We start from the raw sequence: 22,817 nt of genomic DNA, 5'->3' as shown, positions 1-22,817 counted from the left end.
TCTAGAGCGCTGGGATTACAGGCGTGAACCACCACGCCCAGCTCAGTTTTTAAAATCTTATTAGCTTCTGATTTCTTCAATTGATTTGGGGAAGGGTTACTGGGGATTTAAGCAAGCCAGAGCCTTCACAATGAACTTAAACACAAACTTTTTATTTTTTATTTGAGATGGGATCTCCTTGAGTTACTAAATTGCCCAAGCTGGACTGAACTTACAATATTTTTGCTTCAGTCTCCCAGAATGCTAGGATTGTATGCATACAGCACCACATGTGGCTTGATTTAGACTTTTAATGCTTGTGGTTATTTTCATATTTTAAGAAATACTAAAAATAATTTTCAGTGAAAATATTAAGTAGCCTTAGGCCTTGACCTAAAGAAATAGGCCCCAGAGCCAGAGACGTGGCTGTGAGTTCTTGCTTGGCTGAGGTACCCGAGAGGTTCCCAAATTTCCATATCCTCAGCTACCAAAGGGGTCAATGCTTACTTCACAGAGTGGAGGACTAAGTGACCCGATGATAGTAGAGGACAGTGCTGGTAGTAAAGGACAGTAAAGGATGGCTCGGGACAGTGCTGGTATATAGTATGTGCTCAGTAACTGTTTTACATTATTGTTATTTAGTTGGCAGGGGTGCTAGAATAAGTTCCATCTGGGCTCCCTTCAGTCCCACCTTAACCACGCTAGCCATCTTCTTCCCCACGTTCCCCCAGCCCCAGCCACCTGCACATGATGTTGCGCAGCTTCTCCAGGTTGGAAGGTGTGAAGTACCAGTAGTTGCGGTCACATCTCTGCACATCCTTCTCAATGCGGTGTAGGTTCACGGTGTACAGGTCCAGCAGCTCAGGCTACAGGTACACAGGAGGGAAAGAAACAAAAACTATACCCAGACTCCCTACCCGGGGACAAATCCTCTCTCTTCCTACTAGCTCTTTCCAAAAAAAAAAACAAAAACAAAAACAAAATATCTCACATTGGGAAGTTTGATTTTGTTTGCTTATGTGTATGTTTTCTGGAAAAGCTTTTTCCTATGTATGATGCAAATTCTTTTTATTTCTTTCTAACACAAAACATTCTCATTAGGTACATAAATAATTCCCATTTTAAAATTTTTTTGGTGCTAGGAATTGAACTTACCACCTCACTCTTGCCAGGCAGGTGCCTGGCCACTGAGCTATATACTCCTACCCCCATCCTGGTTTTTAGACAAAGAGACTGATGGTTACCACTGTAGCTGGAAGCACATCCCTCTCTGCTGAAAACTACTCAAGAAGGATGATGGAACTAAACTTAAGTCCATTTCTAGTAGACCAGATGTCTTGACCAGGAACCCTGATGGAATGGCCCAATGATACAACAAGAAAGTAAGAAATATTTTAGAGCCAAAAAGTAAACTAGAAAAGTAAGAAAATACCAAATTTGGCTTCTGCCTTGAGGGACACTGCCAAACCAAAGACATGCTTACACTGAATTATATGTGCACCCTGCCAAGGTAAGGAGCCTAAGAGACGTTTTTCAAGCAAAGTAGGACACCAAGGAAAGGAAAAATTAGGAAAAAAACTCCCCTAAATTCTGGGGCCCAAATATAATTGACTGCACCTTGAACCCAGGTGCCAAATTAAATGTAGAAGACAGCTCCCTGGATAAGCAAAAGCTACAAATATGGTTTACAATTCAGGCAGGTTTATAATCCAAGCTTCCCTTTCTTGGGTGGCCTGAAAGATCAGAAAATTTAGTCTAAAGTTATTTTAGATTTGCTATATGTCTGCTGTCAGGATAAAAATAAGAAATCCTTTTCTTAAGGAAATTACTTGCCATTGAGGCAGACAGTACAACAAATAAAATCTGTGAAAAATGAGTCCATGTTCAAAAATCACAAAATATTTGGAGAAAAAGGGCTGTAAATGATAGCATAAATACAAGAAAGTAGTTGGAATAACCTGTTATTAGAAGTACCAGAGATAGAATATAAGTCTGTTCGATATATTTAAAGAAATCAAAGAGATTAAAGATATGACCAAGAGTTTATAAAATGATTGAGCTTATCACTTTATAGCATGTTTAGAAAAATGCCAAAAACAATTTTAAAAATCGCATTAAACACTTATTTAGGCAGTAGAAAATGAGATCATCTTCTTTTCCTGTGGTGCTGGGTGCTGGGATGGAATCCAGGACCTCTTGCACATTAGGCAAGTATTCTACCACTAAACTGTACTCCCAGCCTGAAAATCAGACACTCCTGAGAGAATTAAGAAGTTGAAAAGAGATCTGAAGAAACTATCCAGGATTTAGCACAGAGACAAACAAATGGGAAAGTCTAACAAACATTTAACCAAAGCTGCAGATAGAGAAAATGAAGAAGCAGCAACGGTTACATAAATAATGCGAATTTTCCAGAAGTGACTGAAAACACTCAGTTTGCAGATATGTGAAGCCCAATGAACTACCTCTCTGGAAACATAAAAAGAAATCCGTATCTGAATACATGACACATAATATGAAAAAGAGAATCTTAAAATAGCCACAGAGAAAAGGAGATTATCCTCTTTATCTTCTTATCTCTCAATGTGAAAAATGGAATTTGGAACAAATGACAGTATCTTCAAAAAAGTACAGACGCTCCCTGACTTACCACAGGGTTATAGCCTGATAAACTCTTTGTAAGGTAAAAAATTTAAGTCAAAAGTGCACTGAGTACACCTAACTTACCAAACAAATACCCTAGCATAGCTACACAGTGCGCAGTGGAGCACTAGCTGTTTCTCCTCAGGTCAGGGCTGCCTGGGTGCTACAGCCATGACCACTGCACACCAATGTGAGAGGATCACATGGCAACCCACTAGCCTAGGAAATGATCCAAATGCAAATTCTGAAGTACTGTTTCTACTGAAAGCACACTGCTTTTGCAGTTAGAAAAGTTAGAAAGTCATAATCCATCATAAGTGGAGGACCATCTGTGCTGAGAAAAAAATAACTGCAATCTAAAGCTGCATATCTGCTAAAAATATCTTTCAGGAATGGGCAAAATAAATGCCACTCAGGATAAGCCCAAATGGAGAGCTGCTCTGCTAAAGATGTACCTGTGTCCAGACTAAGAGGCCTAGGATATAAGGAGGTGTGAAAAACAAAAACGTGTAAGCCATTAATGTCTACGCTCCTTGTAAACTAGGGGATAAACTAAGAAACAGGAAAGCATGAGACCTAGGAAGTAGGAGTGAAATAGACGGAACCTACAAAGGAAGGGAAAAAAAATCATGGATGACAAATGTGTGCCAGGTACAAGAGATTGTTCTCTCTTGGGGAAAAGTTGTTTGGACATATGGAATGAACAGAAAGCCTGATGTGTTTGCTTTGAGAAGAGATTCAGAAAACTGGCAAAGACTTTGGAGCGCTGAATTGGTTAAGTACGTAGCAAACTAAGAAAAAGAAACAGACAAAAACACATTCACGAAAAACAAAACTATTACTTTACAGCAAAGGAAAAAAAAATCAACAAGTGTACTACATGGCTGAGACATTATAACATCCAATCACATAAGCACTGAATAGTCATTTAAATAATGATTCTGTCATTCTCTGGAGTGCTGTGAATAAGCCCATGGGAAAGGGGCAACCAACTGGACGACATGTTGGAATCAGGCAGGACAGGCCTGAACTAGGAATGGCAGTGACTAGAGTCGGTTACTCCCGTCCCAGCACAGATTGGTGGGATCTGCTTGGCCTGGGTCACGCCCCTGGCCAGGACCCAATAAGTCATCCTAAACTGATTCGTTACATGCAGTACACACTATGTGGTGAGTGCCCCTGAAGGTTGACTGGCCTGGACGGGAGGGGTCAGCATACATCACCCCTGCTTAAACCTCAATAACCAACAGCAAACTGGAGAGGGCAGAAATCCTAGCCAGTGCCCTTCAGAAGAACCATAAACAAAAGGAAAGGGGCTGGGATCTCCACTATCCACCTGTATGGATGAAATGAAAAACATGACAAGAGAAAGAAATAAGAAAAAGCCCTCAGCCCCCAACCCTGAGAATATTGATCCAGGAGAAGTAAATACAAGAGAGATTGAAGGCAGCAAACATGCAACATCAGACACGGCATCAGCAGACATAAAGAGATATCTTTGGGACCTTGTAGATGAGCTCAAAACTTAAATATTAATTCAAGTAAAGCAAGATATAAGTAGATTAATAAAAGGAATGCTAAGCACCTCTCAAGAAGACACAGACAGAAGAATGGAGGAACACAGAAAAGAGAGAGAAATGTTGCATGAAGAATATAAAGAAAACCTAGAAAAAAAGAATATAAAGAAAACCTAGAATAAATGAAGCAGATTCAAAGAGACTGCCAGGAAATTAAAAACTCCATTGAAAGCTAGCAAAACTGCTTGAAAGAAACTAAGGATAGACTATCAAACCTTGAAGATAGGTTTGCAACTTGTGATCATGAAAAGAAAGATCTTTTAAAAGCAACAAGGAAATAGGCAATAACAATACAAAGGGTACAAGACGACAAGAGGACCTGTAACTTAATAAAAAACGTGAGTTAAGAAGCAGGAGTAAAAACAAAGGAAATACAAAAGCTATTCACAGAAATAATTAAGGAAAACTTCCCAAGCACAAGAAAAGGAAATGATATTGCGATGCATGAGGCATACAGAACTCCAGCTACCTACAACCAAAACAGAGCTACACCCAGACATATAATCATCAAGATCCCAGAAATTCAATATAAGAACAGAATGTTAAAAGCCATCAGAGAAAAGAAACAGATCACCTATAAAGGAAAACCCATCAAAATCACAGTAGACTTCTCAACGCAGACCATCAAATCAAGAAGAGCTTGGAGTGAAGTATTCCAAGCCCTGAAAGAAAATAACCTTCAGCCCAGATTGATATACCCTGCAAAACTGTCTCTAGAAATTAATGGAGGAACAAGATGCTTCCATGACAAAGAGGAATTGGGGGAATCTGTGACCCCCAATCAATCCAACCCTACAGAGAATACTGAAGAATATTTTAGAGAGAAATAAAACACCAGGATTTCAAAACAGTGGCAGAGAGGCCTCAATGAACAGAGCAGACAGTGGAATGAAAGAGAAAAGTAGACAACCAATGGAAGAAAAATAGCATAGCAGAAATGAGGCAGAGAAGGTTGGCTAACATAGATGGCCTTGATACACACACACACACACACACACACACACACACACACACACACACAAAGAAACACTGGCAGAGTAGATCAGGAGGTAGGGCCCACTGAAATGCTCTGTATAAGAAATATAATTAACCTGAAAAAGGGTTTATGGACTGAAAATCAAATATATGCTCTATGTGACAGGGAACCAGAGAGAAATAGGGGCAACTTGACCAGCACCTGTAGATAGGCTGGAAAGATAGGATACTTATGTGCAGTACAGATCTACTCAGCTATAATGAATGAAAACCTTGAGGTATTTGTAGGTAAAGGAATACAACTTGAGATCAAGTTCAGGAGTGAGAAGTTTCAGAACTACTTAGATAAATAGCAGGTTGCCCCCACTCTAAAAACTGGGGGAGTTGGGGGACCAAAATGTACAGCACCCTGTGGGAATGAATGGGGAGGAATAGGCTTAAAAAAGAAGGCAGAGGATATTGTTTTTTTTGTTGTTGTTTGTTTGTTTTTATCAGTACTGGGGATCGAACGCATGACCATGAGCTTGCAAAGAGCTAAATCCCCAGCCCTAGAGGATATTGTTAATAGTGTATTGGGATTTAAAACCCACATTTCTCACACTGCTCTGTTTAGAAGGATTATATTCTGTTCCAGTTGGTTTACTTGTACTGGATTTGAGGGCACAGACAGCTATCCCAAAAATAGCAGGATATAGTATAGTAATCATCCTTAATTTCCTATTAACTTAATCTGAAGCCCTTTGACTTACACTGTTTTATCATGACTGATCTTAGTTGAATCTGGTTGGTTACACTGCTGTTTTGTATTGACCGATTTTATTCAAATCTGTTATAATTGGTAGTATCAAGTCTGAGAGTATAGGCAACTACATTGGAGTTGACAAGATCCACTAAGATACTCACTCTGGTTTGATTATTAGTTGCTTTTGAAGTTTATACGTCTACAATGCTTTGTTTTTAATAATATTGTTACGTACTGCTATATTCAATTATGCCTGATATGGACAATTCTATTGAAGATAACAAGAGACAACACAGTAACCATTGTAGATCATCTTGTACTGTGGTTTTATATGACTTTTTCTTTTCACGTTTTTATAGAAATTTGTTCTGTTTTGTCTTGCTTTGTTTTTCCCTCTAATATAGAAAGGATAGAAATACATGTAGAGACTCATGCATGCATAGAATCTATAGTTTATGAGAACAGATTATATAACGCATGATAAAATGAACAACTACTTTGAAGGAAAAGACACACTATAGTACCCAGTGCTGATTCCGTAGCATCATGATGTGAAATCCAGCAATACTATTATTCTTTGTTCAGAGTGATTTTAGCCTGTTTTGTTTTGTATAATTTCAACATACATGAAGATATGGACAGCTAATTTGAAGAGAATGAGAGACACTATGGCAGCCATTGTGGTCTTGAAGACCTAAAATGCCTTCTTCATCCTGTTCAGATCAGTTCTGTACTGTGTTGTTTCGTGTGAATGGAGAACTATTTGGAAGAAAATGAGACTGTACGATAGTGAAGATCTCTGATTGTCTTGCTTTAAAATTTATGTCTCTTACACTGCTTTCTTATGTTAAAAAAAATGGGATAGGATCATTTGGTTGGTGATGGCTTGGGGCAATGGTGGGAATGGGAGCTAAATCCTCCTCTTTCATAGTGAGAGGTCAATTGATAATTTTTTAACACTGAAAAAAATAAGACTAAGAAGTAGCAATACAAGAATATCTATGGAACAAAATCAAGCAATTTGGGCAGCACAAGTAGTGCGACTGCTTCTGGGGAGGTTTAGGAAAACTCATCAATCAACTTCCTTTTTCTCTCCTTGGGGATAGATTCTTGCTATACTGTTAAGGCTGGCCTTGAACTCCTCAGCTCAAGCAATCCTCCTGCTTCAGTTTCTCGATAGCCAGAACTATAACTGCAAGCCACTGTTCATAGCTAGACATCTGGTGTTTGGATCTGCCTTTTCATAGTCTCTGACTCCTAAATTATGGGATTGTAGATCTTTGATAGAAATAAATTCTTTTTTTTTTTTTTTTTTGTCTTTTTCCTTTTTTATTGGTACTGGGGATCGAACTCACGACTGCCTGCTTGCAAGGCAGGTGCTTATGCCGCTGAGTTAAACCTCCAGCCCCTGAAATAAATTCTTTAAAAGAAAATGAATACATGGCATCCTTTCCCTTTCAGTTGCTATCCTCTGGCCTTGACTTCCCGGCAAACAACCAAACTCGAATATTTAAAGGATATTTGATCTGAGTTGAAACCCTGATATGTAAGTTGAAACCCTGATATGAATACTGTCACCAATCCAGAGCTTACTATATGACAAACACGTAGTTCAGCATGTTAATTTTGAAAATAACTAGGGAATGAAAGTACTAGACAGACAGAAGGGCACAGAAAGATAAAAGTGATACGCTAAAGTTAGAATTCAAACCCCAAACTGTTCACTGCAAAGGCTATTTGTGGTTTTGAGATAAAGCTTTGCTATCCCTGGCTGGCCTTGACCTTGAGATTCTCCTGATTCAAGTCTTCTGAAAGCTAGGATTACAGGTGTATGCCACTATTTCCAAGACTGTCTTCTTATAATACTCTGCCTATTGCATATCCCTTATCTGAATACTTGGAACCCGAGCATTGGGGATTATTTTGGGCTTCTGAGACATATGCATGCACATAGTGAGATATTCTTGGGGACAGGACCTGAGTCTAAACCTGAAACACACGGATGTTTCATACACACCTTCCAAATAATTTTGTGCACTTTGCAACATATAATGTAGTCAGGTGTGAAACTTTCCATTGTGGGATCAATTACATGTTCAGAAAGTTTCAGATTTTGGAGCACTTTTGTTTTTAGCTTTTGACCTGGGTCTTACTGTTTGCCTAGGCTAGCCTTGCACTCACAGGTCCAAGAGAAGCTCCTGCTTTGGTTGACAGAATGGCTGAGACAACAGGTACATGTCCTGTGTCAGTCTGGAGCGTTTCCAATTTGGGATTTGAGATGCTCAACCTGTATCACTGTCTCTCCCAATTATTGTCTCTCCAAACTGACTTCTACAGTGACTCCTCCATGATAGGTAAAATGGAACAAACCAGTGCTGTCACTCCTGGGTCATTCTGGATAAATGAGGCTGTGGTACATCCTTACCCCCCAACCACACAGCTGCAGGCAAAAAAACAAAACAAAACTAAACAAAGCCTGGGTAAAAGAGAGTCCTGGTGACTTACAGAATAGGTGACACCACTGGAAGACACAGGGGATGCCTCGCTGTTGGCAGACGTAGTCACAGCCAGAGAAGCCAGAGCAGGGAAGAGACTTTCCATTTCTGGCTCCTCTGAGAGGTTGTCCTCACTGTCCAGCTGGCTGTGCTTTTCCTCCCCACCCCGCCAGCTCTCCATTGCAGCACCATCCTTTTCAGACAGGGCCACATCCATGCTGCCAGTGATGGACATGAACTCATCCATGCTTCCGTTGGCCACAAGGTCGCTTTCCAGGCTGTCCTGCACAGCTAGCTCCTCCCGAGGGGCCTCATCCCGTGAAGTGGTGGCCTCGCTGCTCTGTCCGTCATCCACACTGCTGTCCCCAGGCTGAAGCACAGGGGGGATAGTCCGCTGGGCATCCAAGACACTGTCTTCCGTGCTCAGGCTAGGCTCTGAGTGCTCTGAGAGGCCGGAGGAGAAGTTGTGGGAAGAAGGATGACCGGAATCTGGGGAGCAAGTGCCATTTGCCAGGTTCCCATTGGGGATTTTGGGCTGTTTTTCCTCCAACCTGCCTTCTACTTCTACTTGCTCAGCCTCATCCACGGACTCAAACACCTGTAGACAAGGCACAAAAGACAGATGGGCTAGGATGTGAACGGCAGCACCACACACAGCAGCAACATAAATATCCCACACCGGGAAACAGGTTTCAGAATGAACACGCATGCAGGGGAACGTTACATCATCAGTGAAAGGGGTGAAGAAGAACAAGGTGTCCACTTGCGACAAAGAAATAAGAGGTCTGAGTGCTGGCACAGGCATATAATGATTTAGAAACAGCAAAGCACCACTGTGGGCTCCAAGAAGAGTACACTAGGAGAGAACAATATTTTCATATAAGCTTTCACCATGTGCATATAATTTTTTTCTAAGTAAAAAGTTAATGTAATAAACAGGCTAAAAAAACCTTACTATATCCATGTGGTGAGCTATCACCATCAATTTTCAAAACCAGTTAGCTATGTATGAAATACTATGAAAATATTTCCAGAATCTTTCTTTTTTGTGTGTACCAAGAATCAAACTTAGGACCCTGCGCTTGCTAGGCAGGCACTGCACCACTGAGCTATATCCCTGGCCCCTCCAGAATATGTTTTAAAGATTCATCATTTGTGGTCCTTTATATCCTTAGGCTGCATCTCTTCAACTGGGTTTATAGTTAGTTTCACATGTATATTCTTGCAGTGCTAGGCATAAAGCCCAGATGGCCAAGTGCTTTCGCATGCTGGGCAAGTGTTCTACCGTTGAGCTACACATCTCTGTTTTAAGCGGTTTTTTTTTTTTTTTTGATTGATTTAACACGTGTAAACTTTTTCTAATTCCAGACTGGAAATTAGATTTTTACCTTCAAAGTATTTTTTTCTTACCAAAAGATGATGTACTATGTACATTTCTGCACTTTTTTCTTCAGTATAATCCCCTCATTGAGTAAAATGAAAAACTATTGAACACACATACATGATCGAGTTTATGTAGAAATTTAAAAAAATTACCAAGTGTTGTTATATTTTATAGTTCTGCATATGTAAGGCATGTGGAAGGCTGAAAGGATACAGCAGACCACTGAAGGTGGTATTATTTCAAAGGCATGTGAGGTAAGGAAGAGAAGTCTGCTTAGTTTTCTCTGCAATGTTTTAATATCTTACAGGGAGAATAGATTCAAAAAGTTGGGCAGTATTGTATCGCTAAAAAAAAAATTCACTTTTAATTCTAGCATGAAAAGCTAAAACACATAAACCAGAAAGTGGCCAGTACAAGACAGACACCCAATTCTCACTATCCCAGGGTGGTGGCGGGGGCTGGACAGTCACCTGGGTGCTGCTGCTGGAGTCGCTCTGCAGGCGGAGGTTCTGGCGGCCGGAACTGCAGCTCTGGGAGGACTGAGAGAAAAAGGAGCCGGTGGTAGAGTGGATGAGACTAGTCCTACCCTGCTCAAGAGGGAAGGCTAGGCTCAGAGATAAGAAGTCTGTTCTAGCTTTACTCCTGGCTGGGACAAGTCCCTTTCCAAAAGCCTCAGCTGCCTAGTTGTCAAAAGAAAGAAGAGACCACACCTGCTCCCAGGAGCCTCTTCAGGGATTATTTTGGCCCCTGGGTCCCTATCTCCTATCAGTGGCAACCAGAGCACCCCACCTTTAGCATCTTTGTTAAACTTGAGGGACTTCTGGTTGGTATTAAACTTTCACTCAGAGTGACTGGTTCTATTACTGACTCAACCGTTTATCCATTCCCTTCCCGTGTACAAGCCTTCGTCCGCTTACTTTGACAATGTCTGCCTCTGCCTACCCTACAGCTAAGCTTGGTCTTATGGTTTGCTTTGGTCAACAGATTGACAGAGCAGAAACTTAAAATACTTGTGCATTTCTGCTTTCTCCCACTGACATCTGCTTTCACCATGAGAGCAGCCTGGGTTAGCCTGCTGGAGGATAAGACGCACTGAGCAGAGTTAAGTCCCTCAGATGGGGCAGACAGCACAGTCAACAGCAGTAACTTTGTAGGCAACCAGTCACTCACAGCCAACATCAGCCCAACTTGGAGCACAGATCCTCAGTTCACCCACAGACTCAGGCACAAAAATACTGAGTACAATATGGATGGATGGGAATCTTTGGTTTGGGGTGGTTTTTATTTATTTTGCAGTGTTGCTCTGGCAACTGAGGATGCCATAGCCTTGGTAAGGAGAGTGAACTGTTTCTGAGCTCCTGCTATGGGCTGTTCAGTTGAGGTTCTGTGAGCCCAGAGATGTCTGCTTGGTTCCTGGCACATATCTGACAGTACCTGACATATTGTAGGTACTCAATAAGCATCTGTTGCTGTACTAAGCTTGCTATCATACATATAGGCAATCAAAAAATAGTCTGAATTTTTGTAAGTTACCGTGAAAGACACATTGCTACTAACCCTCCTCAAAGTACCCTGCCTCACCTCAAACACATTTCTCCCATTGCTCTTGTCATTCTCTGAAGCAGTTCTGGAAGTTTTCTCTTATGTCTTTATAAGATGTGATTAAAAATATGGTGGATGCTGCTGCTGAGTGCCATCTCATGGAAAGGCAGGCTCATAGAAACATTCTTCAAGAAACATTCTTACAAGATCTAGTACTGTAAGATTTCTGCCTCTTCCCTACAGACAAAATGAACACTTAAGGTAGATGTTTTGAACTGACTGGGGACAGAGGTAGTCACGATTGTGCAACTGGACACAAAAGATGATTCCAACAACTGCTTCACAAAGTGGCAAGAATAATGGTGTAAGTGTATTTGAACACTATGAGGGAATAATGGAAATGTGTCTTTTACTGTAATAAAATTTTTAAACTTGTACATTCACTGTATGTTTTGATTATGCTTCATACACCATCTTGTTTGAGCTATACACAAATCTCTCTCCACTTGACTGTCCGCATCCTATGTATGAAGAAACTAAGCCCAGAAGAGAAGGTGCTTGCAGGAGACGCCGGAACTAGTGCTGCAGTATAAACCCAAATGAGATTCCAAAGTCCCCCCTACATCTTTGGAATCTTCATTGAGACTTTCCCAAGGCCTCAAATATCCACTCTAGAAACAGCCCAACAGAGCACACCCTGGTCATCATCCCCCTAGTGCCCTTCAGCCTCGATTCCTCACCTCGTTACTGATGGTGGAGTCCCTGTGCATCATTCGGTGCAGATGGCTGTCCAGGCTGGCCCCCGATGAGCACTTGGCCAGGGCAGCTGCATGTGACTCCCGTTCCCTCTGGCGCACAATTGCCTCACAGCCCAGCCACTCAGACATGGTCTGGGCGTAGCAGGCATGAATCTGCTCATCTACCTGCCAGGGCAGATGCAAGGTCACCTGAGAGCCAGTCCCATATGGAAGAGAAGGCTTTGAGCCATCCGGTACATCTTTAATAAACACCCAGCAGGTATTAACTAAGTACCTACTATGTTATGCTTCAAATAGGCTAGCTACAAGATACACAAGCAGCAAAATTCCTTTCTCTCTCCCTTCCTTTATTCATTTATTCACACACTTTTATTCGACTATTTGTTGAGCTCTTACTAATGTGTCAGGTCTATTAGACACTGCAGGGACCAAAGTGAGAAGATATTTTTGTTCTTTAATTCCTTCCTTCTCTACTTCATTTATTAACTCACTCACTTATTCATCTACTCATTCCTTTAACCTGATATGTATCTACAGTATGCCAGCTAGAAAATTAGGCATATGGAATATAAAATGAGCAATCTAATATATCCATCCATCCATCCATCCATCCAGTTATCCATCCACTCACACAATGCATTTACTGAAGGCCTCTCAGATACCTAACATGGGGCTAACTGCTAAGAACAAGGATGAATCAAACCAACATGGTTTCTTTCCATGCAGCTATGGCCTAAGAGAAGGGACACAGCTTTCAAGCCGTCTCCACATGGGTGGGATCTCAGCAGAGACACAGGGCCCTCTCCTTGACCCTTAAGCCACACAGCCCAAGGTGACTAAGGACCTGAATTTGTCATGCACCTAGTCACAAATGGCAGGAGGCAGAGGGGAAGGAGAGAGGGTGGGGGTCTGACCAAGCTGTTCAAGGGTGGCCTGGGTTTTCACAAAACTCGCTTGAGACTCCCCCGAGCCTTGGACCCTGACCTCCTAGGCTAGGTTCTGCCACCCCTCATTGGATGACCCCAGGAGCCTCCTATCAGGTCCCTGCTTATACTAACTTACCCTCTTCTATTCATGTACCGCTCAGCAGCCCTTATTCTCATTTCCTCTGCTGCCTCATCTCTCAGAGTTGCCCTTATTCCCAGGCCCTAGTGTTCCAGTAACTTAGGTCCACCTTGTCTTCCTCCCCTGGCCCCATGGACCATGACGACACACCGCACATCACACTGCCTGCTCTCTGTGCTCTTGATGCCCTCCTCCCCTGTGGTCTTTCTTCTCTCTCTCTGCCTGGAAAGCATACTCCTTTGAAGAATGTGGATCTCAGAAGCTCCTTCAGTGACCTTCGTTGGCCAGCCTCCCCCTCCTGCCTGGCTTAGGTGCTCCTACAGCCTTTGATTGGCCTCTACCACATCACTGATGCCGCCTCCATACCTGGCAAGCAGCTCACCTAGTGCACCTGGTAATGCCTAGCTCCCCAGTTACTGTTTGCCTAGGACCCAGCAGACATGAGATGAATGTGGATGGCCTTTCACAGGAGCTGTGGGAACCTGCACAGATTCTCCTACAGAATCTCACAAAGTTCCCACCCTTAACTCTCTACCAACTCTGATTCTACTGGATAAAAGGTCAGCCTGGTACTACTGTGTGGTCAACACCTTTTCGACACTTTATGAGCTCCCTTTCAGTACTGAGGATGCAAACCTAAGACTTCACACATGCTATGCAAGTCCTGTGATATTCATGTGGTACATTGAGCTACAGCCCCAGCCCCTCCAAAGGTTTAACTGGCATACTGTGGTTGCACATATTCATGGGGTACACTGTGATAATTTGATACATGTATATAATATGTAGCAATTGAATCAGGATAATTTCCTCTCCTTAAACATTTATCATTTTTTGTGCTGGTAATCCTCAAACTTATATAGGATGTTACCACAGAGGACAGCTGGGTGGGAACACAGAATTTCTGTATTATTTTTGCAGCTTTCTATAACCCTATCATTATTTTAGAATACAATGTTTAAAGATATTAATATCTTTTTTGTTACTTATTTATTTGAGTTGCTGGTGATTCAGATCACAGGATTTTGCACATGCTAGGCAAGTGCTCTATTACTGAGCTACACTCAGTAACCCTGTCTTCTCATTTTAAAATGTGGCTACTAAAACATTTAAAATTTTGTATGTGCCTGTGTAATACAGGCAGTGTGGTAATGACAGTAGTATAGATATAGAAATAAATACAGAACAGAGGACCCAGAAGTACAGACACAAACACATCGACTAATTTTTGACAGAGGTGCAAAAGCAACTCAGTGGGAGAATGCTAATTGTTTCAACACAGGGTGCTGTAGCAATAGGACTCCACAGCCTAAAGATGAAGCTCAATCTAAATAACACATCAAACAAAAATGAACTCGTAGTGGATCACAGACTTGAAGGTACCATATAAAATTAGGGAAGTTTTAGGAAAAAAATAGGAAATTTTGTGAGTCAGGGAAGGCTGGAAAGTTCTTAGACTGAACTCTAAAAACACAATCTATAAAAGGAAAAATGGGCACGGTGGATTTCATAAAAAAGTTTAAAAGTGGCTGTGGTTGTAGCTGAGTGGTGTGGCACCTGCCTACTGTGCATGATGTCCTTGTTTAAAAATTTTGTTTTGCAGAAGACGATGTCACAATGGTGAAAAGAAAAGGTACAAACTAGGGGCAAGTACTTGCAAAACTCTTATCCAATAAAGATGATCATCTAAAGTATATAAGCCAACAGTAAAAATCCAAACAATCTAATAAAAAGAAGCACAAAGACATGAGCAGACACTTCACAAAAGATAAATGATGGCCAGTAAGTACACAGGAAGGTACTAAATCTCACCAGCCATTTGGGAAATGCAAATCAAAACCACAATGAAATGTCCTATATACCCCTGCCAGAGCGGCTAAAAAAGAAAAAAGCAAACCAACCAAACAAAGAAACTCCAAGACCCCCCAAAACAAAAAACAAAACAAACAAACAAAAAGACAGAGGCAGCACCAAACTCTGGTGAAGATGCCGGTGTGACTCACTCACATGTGGCTGGGGGGAATGTAAAAGGGCGTGGCTGCTGCCAGTGTGTGGCCGTTTAGAGTTGCTGTACCACCCAGCAACTGCAACACTGTGCATTTACACCACGGAAATGACAACGCATGCTTATATAGAAATCTGTACATGAATGGCCACTATAGCTTTGCTCATAATAGTAAAAACAAACAAACACCAGCAAAGAACACTGCTACCCATCCACAAGTGGATCATGAAACTGGGGTACATGTATCTATTGATTTATCAGGGAGTTCTAGAAACTGATGCTCAGTGAAAACAGTTAATCCTAAAGGTTACACACTATATGATTCCATTTATTTAACAGGCAGGAAATGAGAACAGACTAGTGGCTTCCAGGAGTTGAGGATAGTATTAGGAGAGCGGTAGAGTAGGTATGAAAGGTCAATAGTATCCTTACAGCTTCAGAGATGTTCTGTGTGTCGCCTGTGGTGATGAGTGTAAATCTCCATATTTGAAAGAAGTGAAGACAACTAAATACACACAAACAAAAGAGTACATATGAAACTGACTTAGACTGATCTACCATACCAATGATGATACCCTGTGTTACTACTGTACTGCATAACTACATCACAGCTTTGCTAGCTATTACCATTGAGGAAAACTGCATTACGGATACTTAGGGTCTCCATTTTTTTTTGCTTTGTTTCGTTTTTTTTTTTTTTTTTTGGTAATGGGAATTGAATTCACAACCTCACTCTTGCCAGGCAGGCGCTTATGCCGCTGAGCTAAACCGCCAGCCCTCGTTTTTTTGCAGTACTGAGAGTTAAACTCAGGGCTATATCCCCAGCCCACTTTTTAATGTTTTTATTTTTTGTTTTATTTATTTATTTATTTATTTATTTATTTATTTATTTATTTTTTTTTTTGAGACAGGGCTTTGCTGTGTGTGTAGTTTAGGCTTGCCTTGAATTCACTATGTAGTCCAGGCTGGCCTCAGTGATCCTCTTGCCTCTACCTTCCAAGTGCTGGGATTTTAGGCGTGTGATACCCTGCCTGGCTTTTAATGTTTTATTTTAAGACAAGGTCTTGCTAAGTCACTAGGTTGCCCACGCTGGGCTTGGAACTGTGATTCTATTTCAGTTTCCCAGAATGCTGAGAATACAGGCATGTACCACCACACACAGCTCTGCATTATTTATTACAACTGTGTATAAATTTGTAATAATCTCAAAAGGAAGAATTTACTTAGAAATAACATATTTGGCTTGTGTTGTTCTCCTGTTGGATGGTGTTATCTTTGAGATCCCAGCTTGCTTGAATCTCCCTGCCCACCTTGGTTTAACATGGAACCAGAGCTCCCTCACCCCACAGTACTTGGCTTCCTTTGGTAGGCAAACATCCTACTATCCATCACGGTTAACTGACCTCCTTCCTGTCTGACTCCGTCATTCCGAACTGGTAATGGCCAAGGAGGAAGGGCCACACAGCCTTGCGGATCTCTGGCTGGATGCCTCCATAATAGATTAGGCGAAGCAGCTCCTGTTCCTCATAACGCTGCAATAGTGGGGGAAGCAAAGGGTTTAGTCTACCAAAAATTAGGGAGTGGCTCTGTGGCCCAGAAGTCTTGCTTATCAGACCCAGTCTTTTTTTTTTTTGTCTTTTTCATTTTTATCGGTACCAAGGATCGAACTCACGACCGCCTGCTTGCAAGGCAGGTGCTTATGCCGCTGAGCTAAATCCCCAGCCCCATCAGACCCAGTCTTACAGATCTTGGCATGAATAAACACAGTCCTATGTACCTGGATATACACTGGAACATCAAAGGAAAAGTTAAATGTAAGCAATTCCCTACCCCAATTGCCCACCAATGGGGAACCACATGTACCTATATGAGTACCCAACAAGAGATTTAAAAAAGGAATGAGGTCCGTCTATGAGCAACTATATGAAAAATATTCAGTATGTATTAAGTGAAAAATAACAAAAAACCAAGAACACAGCGTCCAGAATAAACCCCTGTATAAAGAAAATAAAAAAGGCTAGTACATAACCAATTAACATTTCTATTTAAATTTCAATGTTTCATGCTGTGCCTCTTGGGAAATATGACTTAGCTCTAAGAAAAGTACTCTGAAGTGAATTAATCTAAAGTGAACACATCTAGCTGCAACTGCATACACTTATAACTTTATGCACACTAGCATGAATATTAATACCTGTCTGCTATATTGTATGTGGATCTTATCATGCCCACTTAGGAAATTCATTTTCAGGCAAAGGCTCTGTTAGGATTAGCTGAGCTGAGGGGACAGCAGGCCCCGTCTGCATGTGTGCTTGCCCTGCTATCTCTCACCTCTTCACTGCATACTCCAACATTAAAAGTCTGTTTTGCACGGTAAGCCTGCTCTTAGATGAACCAACCACACTGGAAAAACCAGCCATTCTTTTGTCGCTTGGAAATTCTGACTTACATTATGTAGACAGCTTTGTGAAGCTGTTTAAAAATTATTGTGGCAGCTGTGAGAGAAAGTAATGTAAGCCATTTTTAGGTCAAGGAGGGCAAATGGCAGGTACATCTCCTCCCACTATTTTCCCTCCTGCTGTCTGGAGGTAACTGACCGTAAGGTCCTAGAAGAATGGTGGGATCACAAACTGAAGGAGTCCTAATCTCTGAGGGGAGGACAGCTGCCTACTCAACAGAAACACCCACCCAGGACTGTTAAGTGAGCAAGAAGTAAAACCCCATGGTATCAAAAACTCAAATAGTGGGGCTATTACTGGTGCTCGATCTAACCTAATATGACAATGAAACCAAGGCGGTAAAAATGTGGCCACTCTGGGAAGAGTATACATTAAGTAAAAAATAATTATTGTTGGTCAATTAATTGTTTCAACTGTTTTGTCCTTAGGTTGATGCCTTCCAAACTGGGAAGATCACCAAAGCACTGGGGAACTTACAAAATACAGAGACTTTTAGGCTCCACTCTGGGAAATGCTAAATTAGTTCGAGCTGGAGTGGAGCTGAATAATCATAAATGTTTTAAATTACTCAGGAAACATGCACACTCAGAGTCTGCGGCGATTATGAGCCTTCTGACCTTCTCAGAAAGTAAGTTCGCTTATGTATTTAAAATTTAAACACACGGCGATCAATTTACCTCTAGGAATCCATTCCTGAAAATAAAAGTATCAATCCAGAAAGATCTGCGCTTATAACTATGTCAACTGCAATAACATTTGTGAAGTAACTGTTTAAAAAGAGAAAGGATGAACCCTGATGTCTGTTGTTACTGGAAGATGCGAGTAAACTATAGGTTATTCATATGAGGTACAAGGTTGTAACATTTAAAATCTCATTTAGAAATCTGGAAGATGTGTATTCATTCATTGGACATAAAATTAAGTTGGTCACATAAAATACAAGTATATACAACATTAGCACATTTAAAAATATGGGATATGGTAAGCAGATATAAATATTATGGAGGTAGAGACTTCTATACCTTATTAATACCTTACATAGGTTTACCTACTTATATATTCTATGTGATAGTTATCTATTCATAACAGATCAAAAGTAAGACACAGATACCTAGGTATAGGTAACAAATCCATGTAAATACAATAGATATAGAAATATAACCTGTATAACATATACACAAATACAAATCTATAAATCTTCATATTCATAGCTATGCAGATTTATATCTAAAAATACAGATGAGCTATATAGCTAATGTCTTATGTATTACAGATATATATATATATATATATATATATATATATATATATATATAAAAGCTATGAATATATATTAGCTTTATACATGACTCCATATGGCTCTGTGTCTATAGCTATAGATACAGAGATATAGGTAAAGTACAAGGATATAGATACTGCTATACCTAAGCATATGCAGTATGAAGAATATCCTACAACAAGTGAGACTGATCATTCACACAGGGCATCATGGAGATGATAACTTTTACATTTTATATACTTTCATTTTTTATTCTTTGAATTGCTACAAATTACTTCTGTAATTTAAAAAACTATTTCTGATGAAAAGAAAAATAATTCTTTTAATCCAGGCTTGGGAACCAATTATGTTTTTCCCACTGACTCCCCTGGCAACTTTCCCGCTCCCCAGGAAAACTCAAAGAGCAGCTTCTGACATGGTATGGGAACCTGCCCACTCCAGGTGCTCCCAAGCTTGGCTTTTTCAGCACCTGGAGGAAAAGCACAAAGCCAATAGGGCCACAGGGTCACACAGGTGGAGGAAACAGGTGCCTTCTCCAGAATCCTGTTCTTGTTATAAACTAGTCCTCCCCAAAGTGAGTTCTGCCTTCCATAAACCATGGGATGCACTTTTCCAATCAAATTTTCTGTAGTCAAATATATCTAAAGAGAATGTTTTACATCACTGTGACAAATCTATGGCAAGCATGCTGCAGCAGGCTGTATCAAAGAAAACTCTAAAATGTTTACCATTATAGTTCCACATACTTGCCTCCATAACCCTGATTTCTTGAATGTAACCAGGGTACTGGCATAACTTGAGTTATTGGAGGTCCCACTGAATATACAAAACTATTTAACCTTAAAAACTTCACCATTAGGGAGTATTGCCTTTCCATTGAGCTATCTCCCCAGGCCTCTTCTAAAATTTTTCACTGTGAAATAAGGCATCACTAATTCACCAAGTTGCCCAGGCTGAGTTCAAACTTGCAATCTCTTCCTTTGGTCTCCCAAAGTGTTGGAATTACAGGCATGTACCACCACACTTAGCTTCCCTAACCAGTTGATGATAAAATTTTTTAAATATAAACTTTTTCCTTCCAGGGACATTTGAATTTTACCAAGGAAATGTTAGAAAGCATTTAAGGAACAACTATCTTTAGGTGAAGTATCTATAGAATGTTAAGCCCAAAGATGGAGACGGGAGAAAAGAGTTCTAGTGGTGGCAAAAAAGATCTTCATGATCTGGCTGCCTCCCTCAAACTCCAGTGTTCTTCTTTCAGTCTCACATAAACCATAAATTTCATGTAGCTAGATACATATCACAGCTACTTGTGCAGGATGGAGTGTACGACTAGTGCTCACTAATAAATGCTTGCCAAGTGACACCTTCTTTACTCTCAGGAAAGCACACAGATTGAATACCTTTCATTCAAAATACTTCAGACTAAAAGTGTTTTGGATTTCAGATTCTGTAATTTTTTTCATACATACAATGAAATAGTTTGGGGGAAGGGACCCAGTTCATGTGTTTCTTCTATACCTTATTAGAATAGCCTGAAGGTAATTTTTTACAGGTATTGTTAGTGCAAGTACGTTTTGACTAAGACCTGTCGTTTAAGGTCAAGTGGCTGTACATGTAATCTTCCACTGTGGAGTCAAGTCTCTGCTCAAAAAGTTAGGGATTTTGGATGCTAACCTGTATATGTTTTCCAGTCCCTCAATTTTAACCCTAACAGGCAGAGCTCTTGAGAATACAAGTGTCCTTCAATGTGCATACGGGTGACCTAGGGATGTGATATTGAGTCCCCACCACGAGGGGCATTTATTTCTCAGAAGACACAATAGCATCCATTCTTCTGCAGCCCAAGCCCTGCCCAGGCTTACTGTGCTGTCCTGAAGGTACTGCTCCCAGATCACAGCTGTCAGCCCCTGCCCAGCGTCACAGGGCATGTCTGGAGAAACAATCATGTGGTTGACAAGGGCCGACAGGTGGGTCCTTACCGTGGACAAGTGTCTGCAGTAGGCAAGCCCTATAGGACAGGGAAGGAAAGCATCATTGTCTACCATACAATTCTATTTGCCTTGTCTCATAGAGTCTTAGAAATACTGTCTCACTCCCCAGCTTCCTGGGCCCCATACTGAACAAATTCTCGTTATCTCCTTTTCCAGACAAAGAAAGTGAGACTTGGAAAAAAGGGTGATGTCATTTGCTGGCTTGACTGCTTAATCCTAGGTAAGTTTTGTCACCTTTCTCAGTCTTGGGTAGGGTAACACCACCTTCCTATGTCAGAAGCTGACACATTTAACTGACATGCTGGCAAAGAAGGGATGTGGAGAAATGGTACCAGGGATTCCATGGGCTTCCTGTGCTTGCCTGTGCCCTCAGTCCACACAAAGGGAATGTGAGACATGGACTCTGGTTCAAACTGCAGCTAAAGAAAAGTCCAGTGAGTTAAAAAAAATGACAGCATTGCCCCTCTCAAAGAATGCCTGCAATGCCGCCTCTTATGGGCTGCCCCCCTACGCCTGCAGGGTGTTGGGCACCCATGCCCAACATAGGAAGCTCCTGGCATGTACCAGCCTCTGTTGTTTTCTCTGACCCTTCCCTTTCTCCTGACTCTCTCTAGCCATGTTGTCCCCAATCCTAGAGAGAATCTGGACCTCCAAGTCTAAGGATATTTTATCCCCAACGGGGATAAACATGGTGATGAAGACAATGACAGGAAAGTTGTCACTTACATAGCAAATGCTATGTACCAAAGTCTGCTCTGAAAGTTTACATCACTTAACTCATTTTTTACTTCGACTGCAGGTACTATTATCACCTCCATCTTAGGCACAGATTAATTATATTGTTTGCCCAAGTTACACCACTACAAACAGTAGGAATTTAGATCCAGGCCTGGCTCAAATTGTGTTCTTGACCATCATGAGGGATATGACATGTGAATGTCATTCCAGACCCAGCTCCACACCACTCCTTCTGCCAGAAGATCTTCGTTTGGGTCTGATAAACACTTGCCCAGTGCCTGACCCATGCCAGGCATTGCACTAGCTCTGAGGATGGTGGCAACAGGACAGAGGAAACCTTGATTGGAGCGCATGATCTCTGTGTCTCTCCACGCACACAGGAATTGACCTGCACTGCTACTGCACACACAGGCCCATGGTGGGGTCAGATTAAGACTTTTCTAGAAAGCCTGAAAATGCATGCTTTATCTCCCCCATCTAGGCCATGGGGCTAGGGAAATAAAATCTGCTAAGAATCAATATATCAGATAGGAAAAATAACTAAGCCTCAGGAGGTAGGCAGGCCACGTTCCAGTGTCAGTTCTTCCTGTTAACTATGTGATCCTGGGAAGCTCCTTTTGCTTCTCTGGTTTATTTTCCTCATCTGATACATGAGAGCTATCAGAATAAAATACTGAATAAGGAATTTCAAAGTTTTGAAAACAGGATCAGATCACATTATTCTTCCCACAAAAGAAGAGAACAGACATCTATGAAGCACCTACAACATGTGATATGAGGTATTAGGGGCTTTATAAAACCTTCTCATCCAATCTTGAAAACGAATCCTCCAAAGTGGGGTTTGGGGTACAGATTAAACCAAACCCCTGACCTGGGTTCCCAGTGTTCACCAATCACCCTCTTTTTAGGACCCAAAGATAAAATGTACACCCAATCTATAGATGAGGAAACTGGAGGTTAATGCAATTTCATCAAAACCAGGAAACTAAAAAATAAAGCAAAAGTTTAGACTACAGAGTCTGGCTCCTTGCCCTGCTACTGCTGACATACAGTAGCCATTCAATAAATGCTCTGTGGATACCACGCCAGCAATGAATATGTATACATACATCCATAGAAGGCTCTGGAAAGGATCTGGTACTTCATATTGTCACAGAGCAGTTTCAGAGGAGCCCTGCAAGT

At 41.2% G+C, this 22,817-nt stretch overlaps 1 protein-coding gene across 4 annotated transcripts in view; it reads right to left on the bottom strand.

Annotated features, from left to right (window-relative positions):
- The window catches only part of Sgsm1 (small G protein signaling modulator 1), an 85,422-nt gene that overhangs the window by 16,379 nt on the left and 46,226 nt on the right, over window positions 1-22,817 (bottom strand). For 2 of the 4 annotated variants that reach the window (XM_063226028.1, XM_063226029.1), the window contains 8 exons: window positions 22,745-22,809; window positions 20,769-20,914; window positions 16,569-16,697; window positions 12,078-12,260; window positions 10,266-10,334; window positions 9,136-9,267; window positions 8,422-9,009; window positions 721-845 (listed from right to left, as the gene is read on the bottom strand). In XM_063226028.1, the coding sequence (XP_063082098.1) occupies window positions 721-845; window positions 8,422-9,009; window positions 9,136-9,267; window positions 10,266-10,334; window positions 12,078-12,260; window positions 16,569-16,697; window positions 20,769-20,914; window positions 22,745-22,809 (1,437 nt within the window). The remainder of the gene's footprint in view (window positions 1-720; window positions 846-8,421; window positions 9,010-9,135; window positions 9,268-10,265; window positions 10,335-12,077; window positions 12,261-16,568; window positions 16,698-20,768; window positions 20,915-22,744; window positions 22,810-22,817) is intronic. The other 2 variants (XM_013141830.3, XM_003478033.5) reach the window with 1 other exon arrangement.

This window comes from Cavia porcellus, unplaced genomic scaffold (assembly GCF_034190915.1).
Source record: "Cavia porcellus strain 051 isolate PalLab524CR breed Dunkin Hartley unplaced genomic scaffold, mCavPor4.1 scaffold_16, whole genome shotgun sequence".
In the NCBI taxonomy this organism is placed as follows: domain Eukaryota; kingdom Metazoa; phylum Chordata; class Mammalia; order Rodentia; family Caviidae; genus Cavia; species Cavia porcellus.
This window is presented reverse-complemented; position numbering and strand designations above follow the sequence as displayed.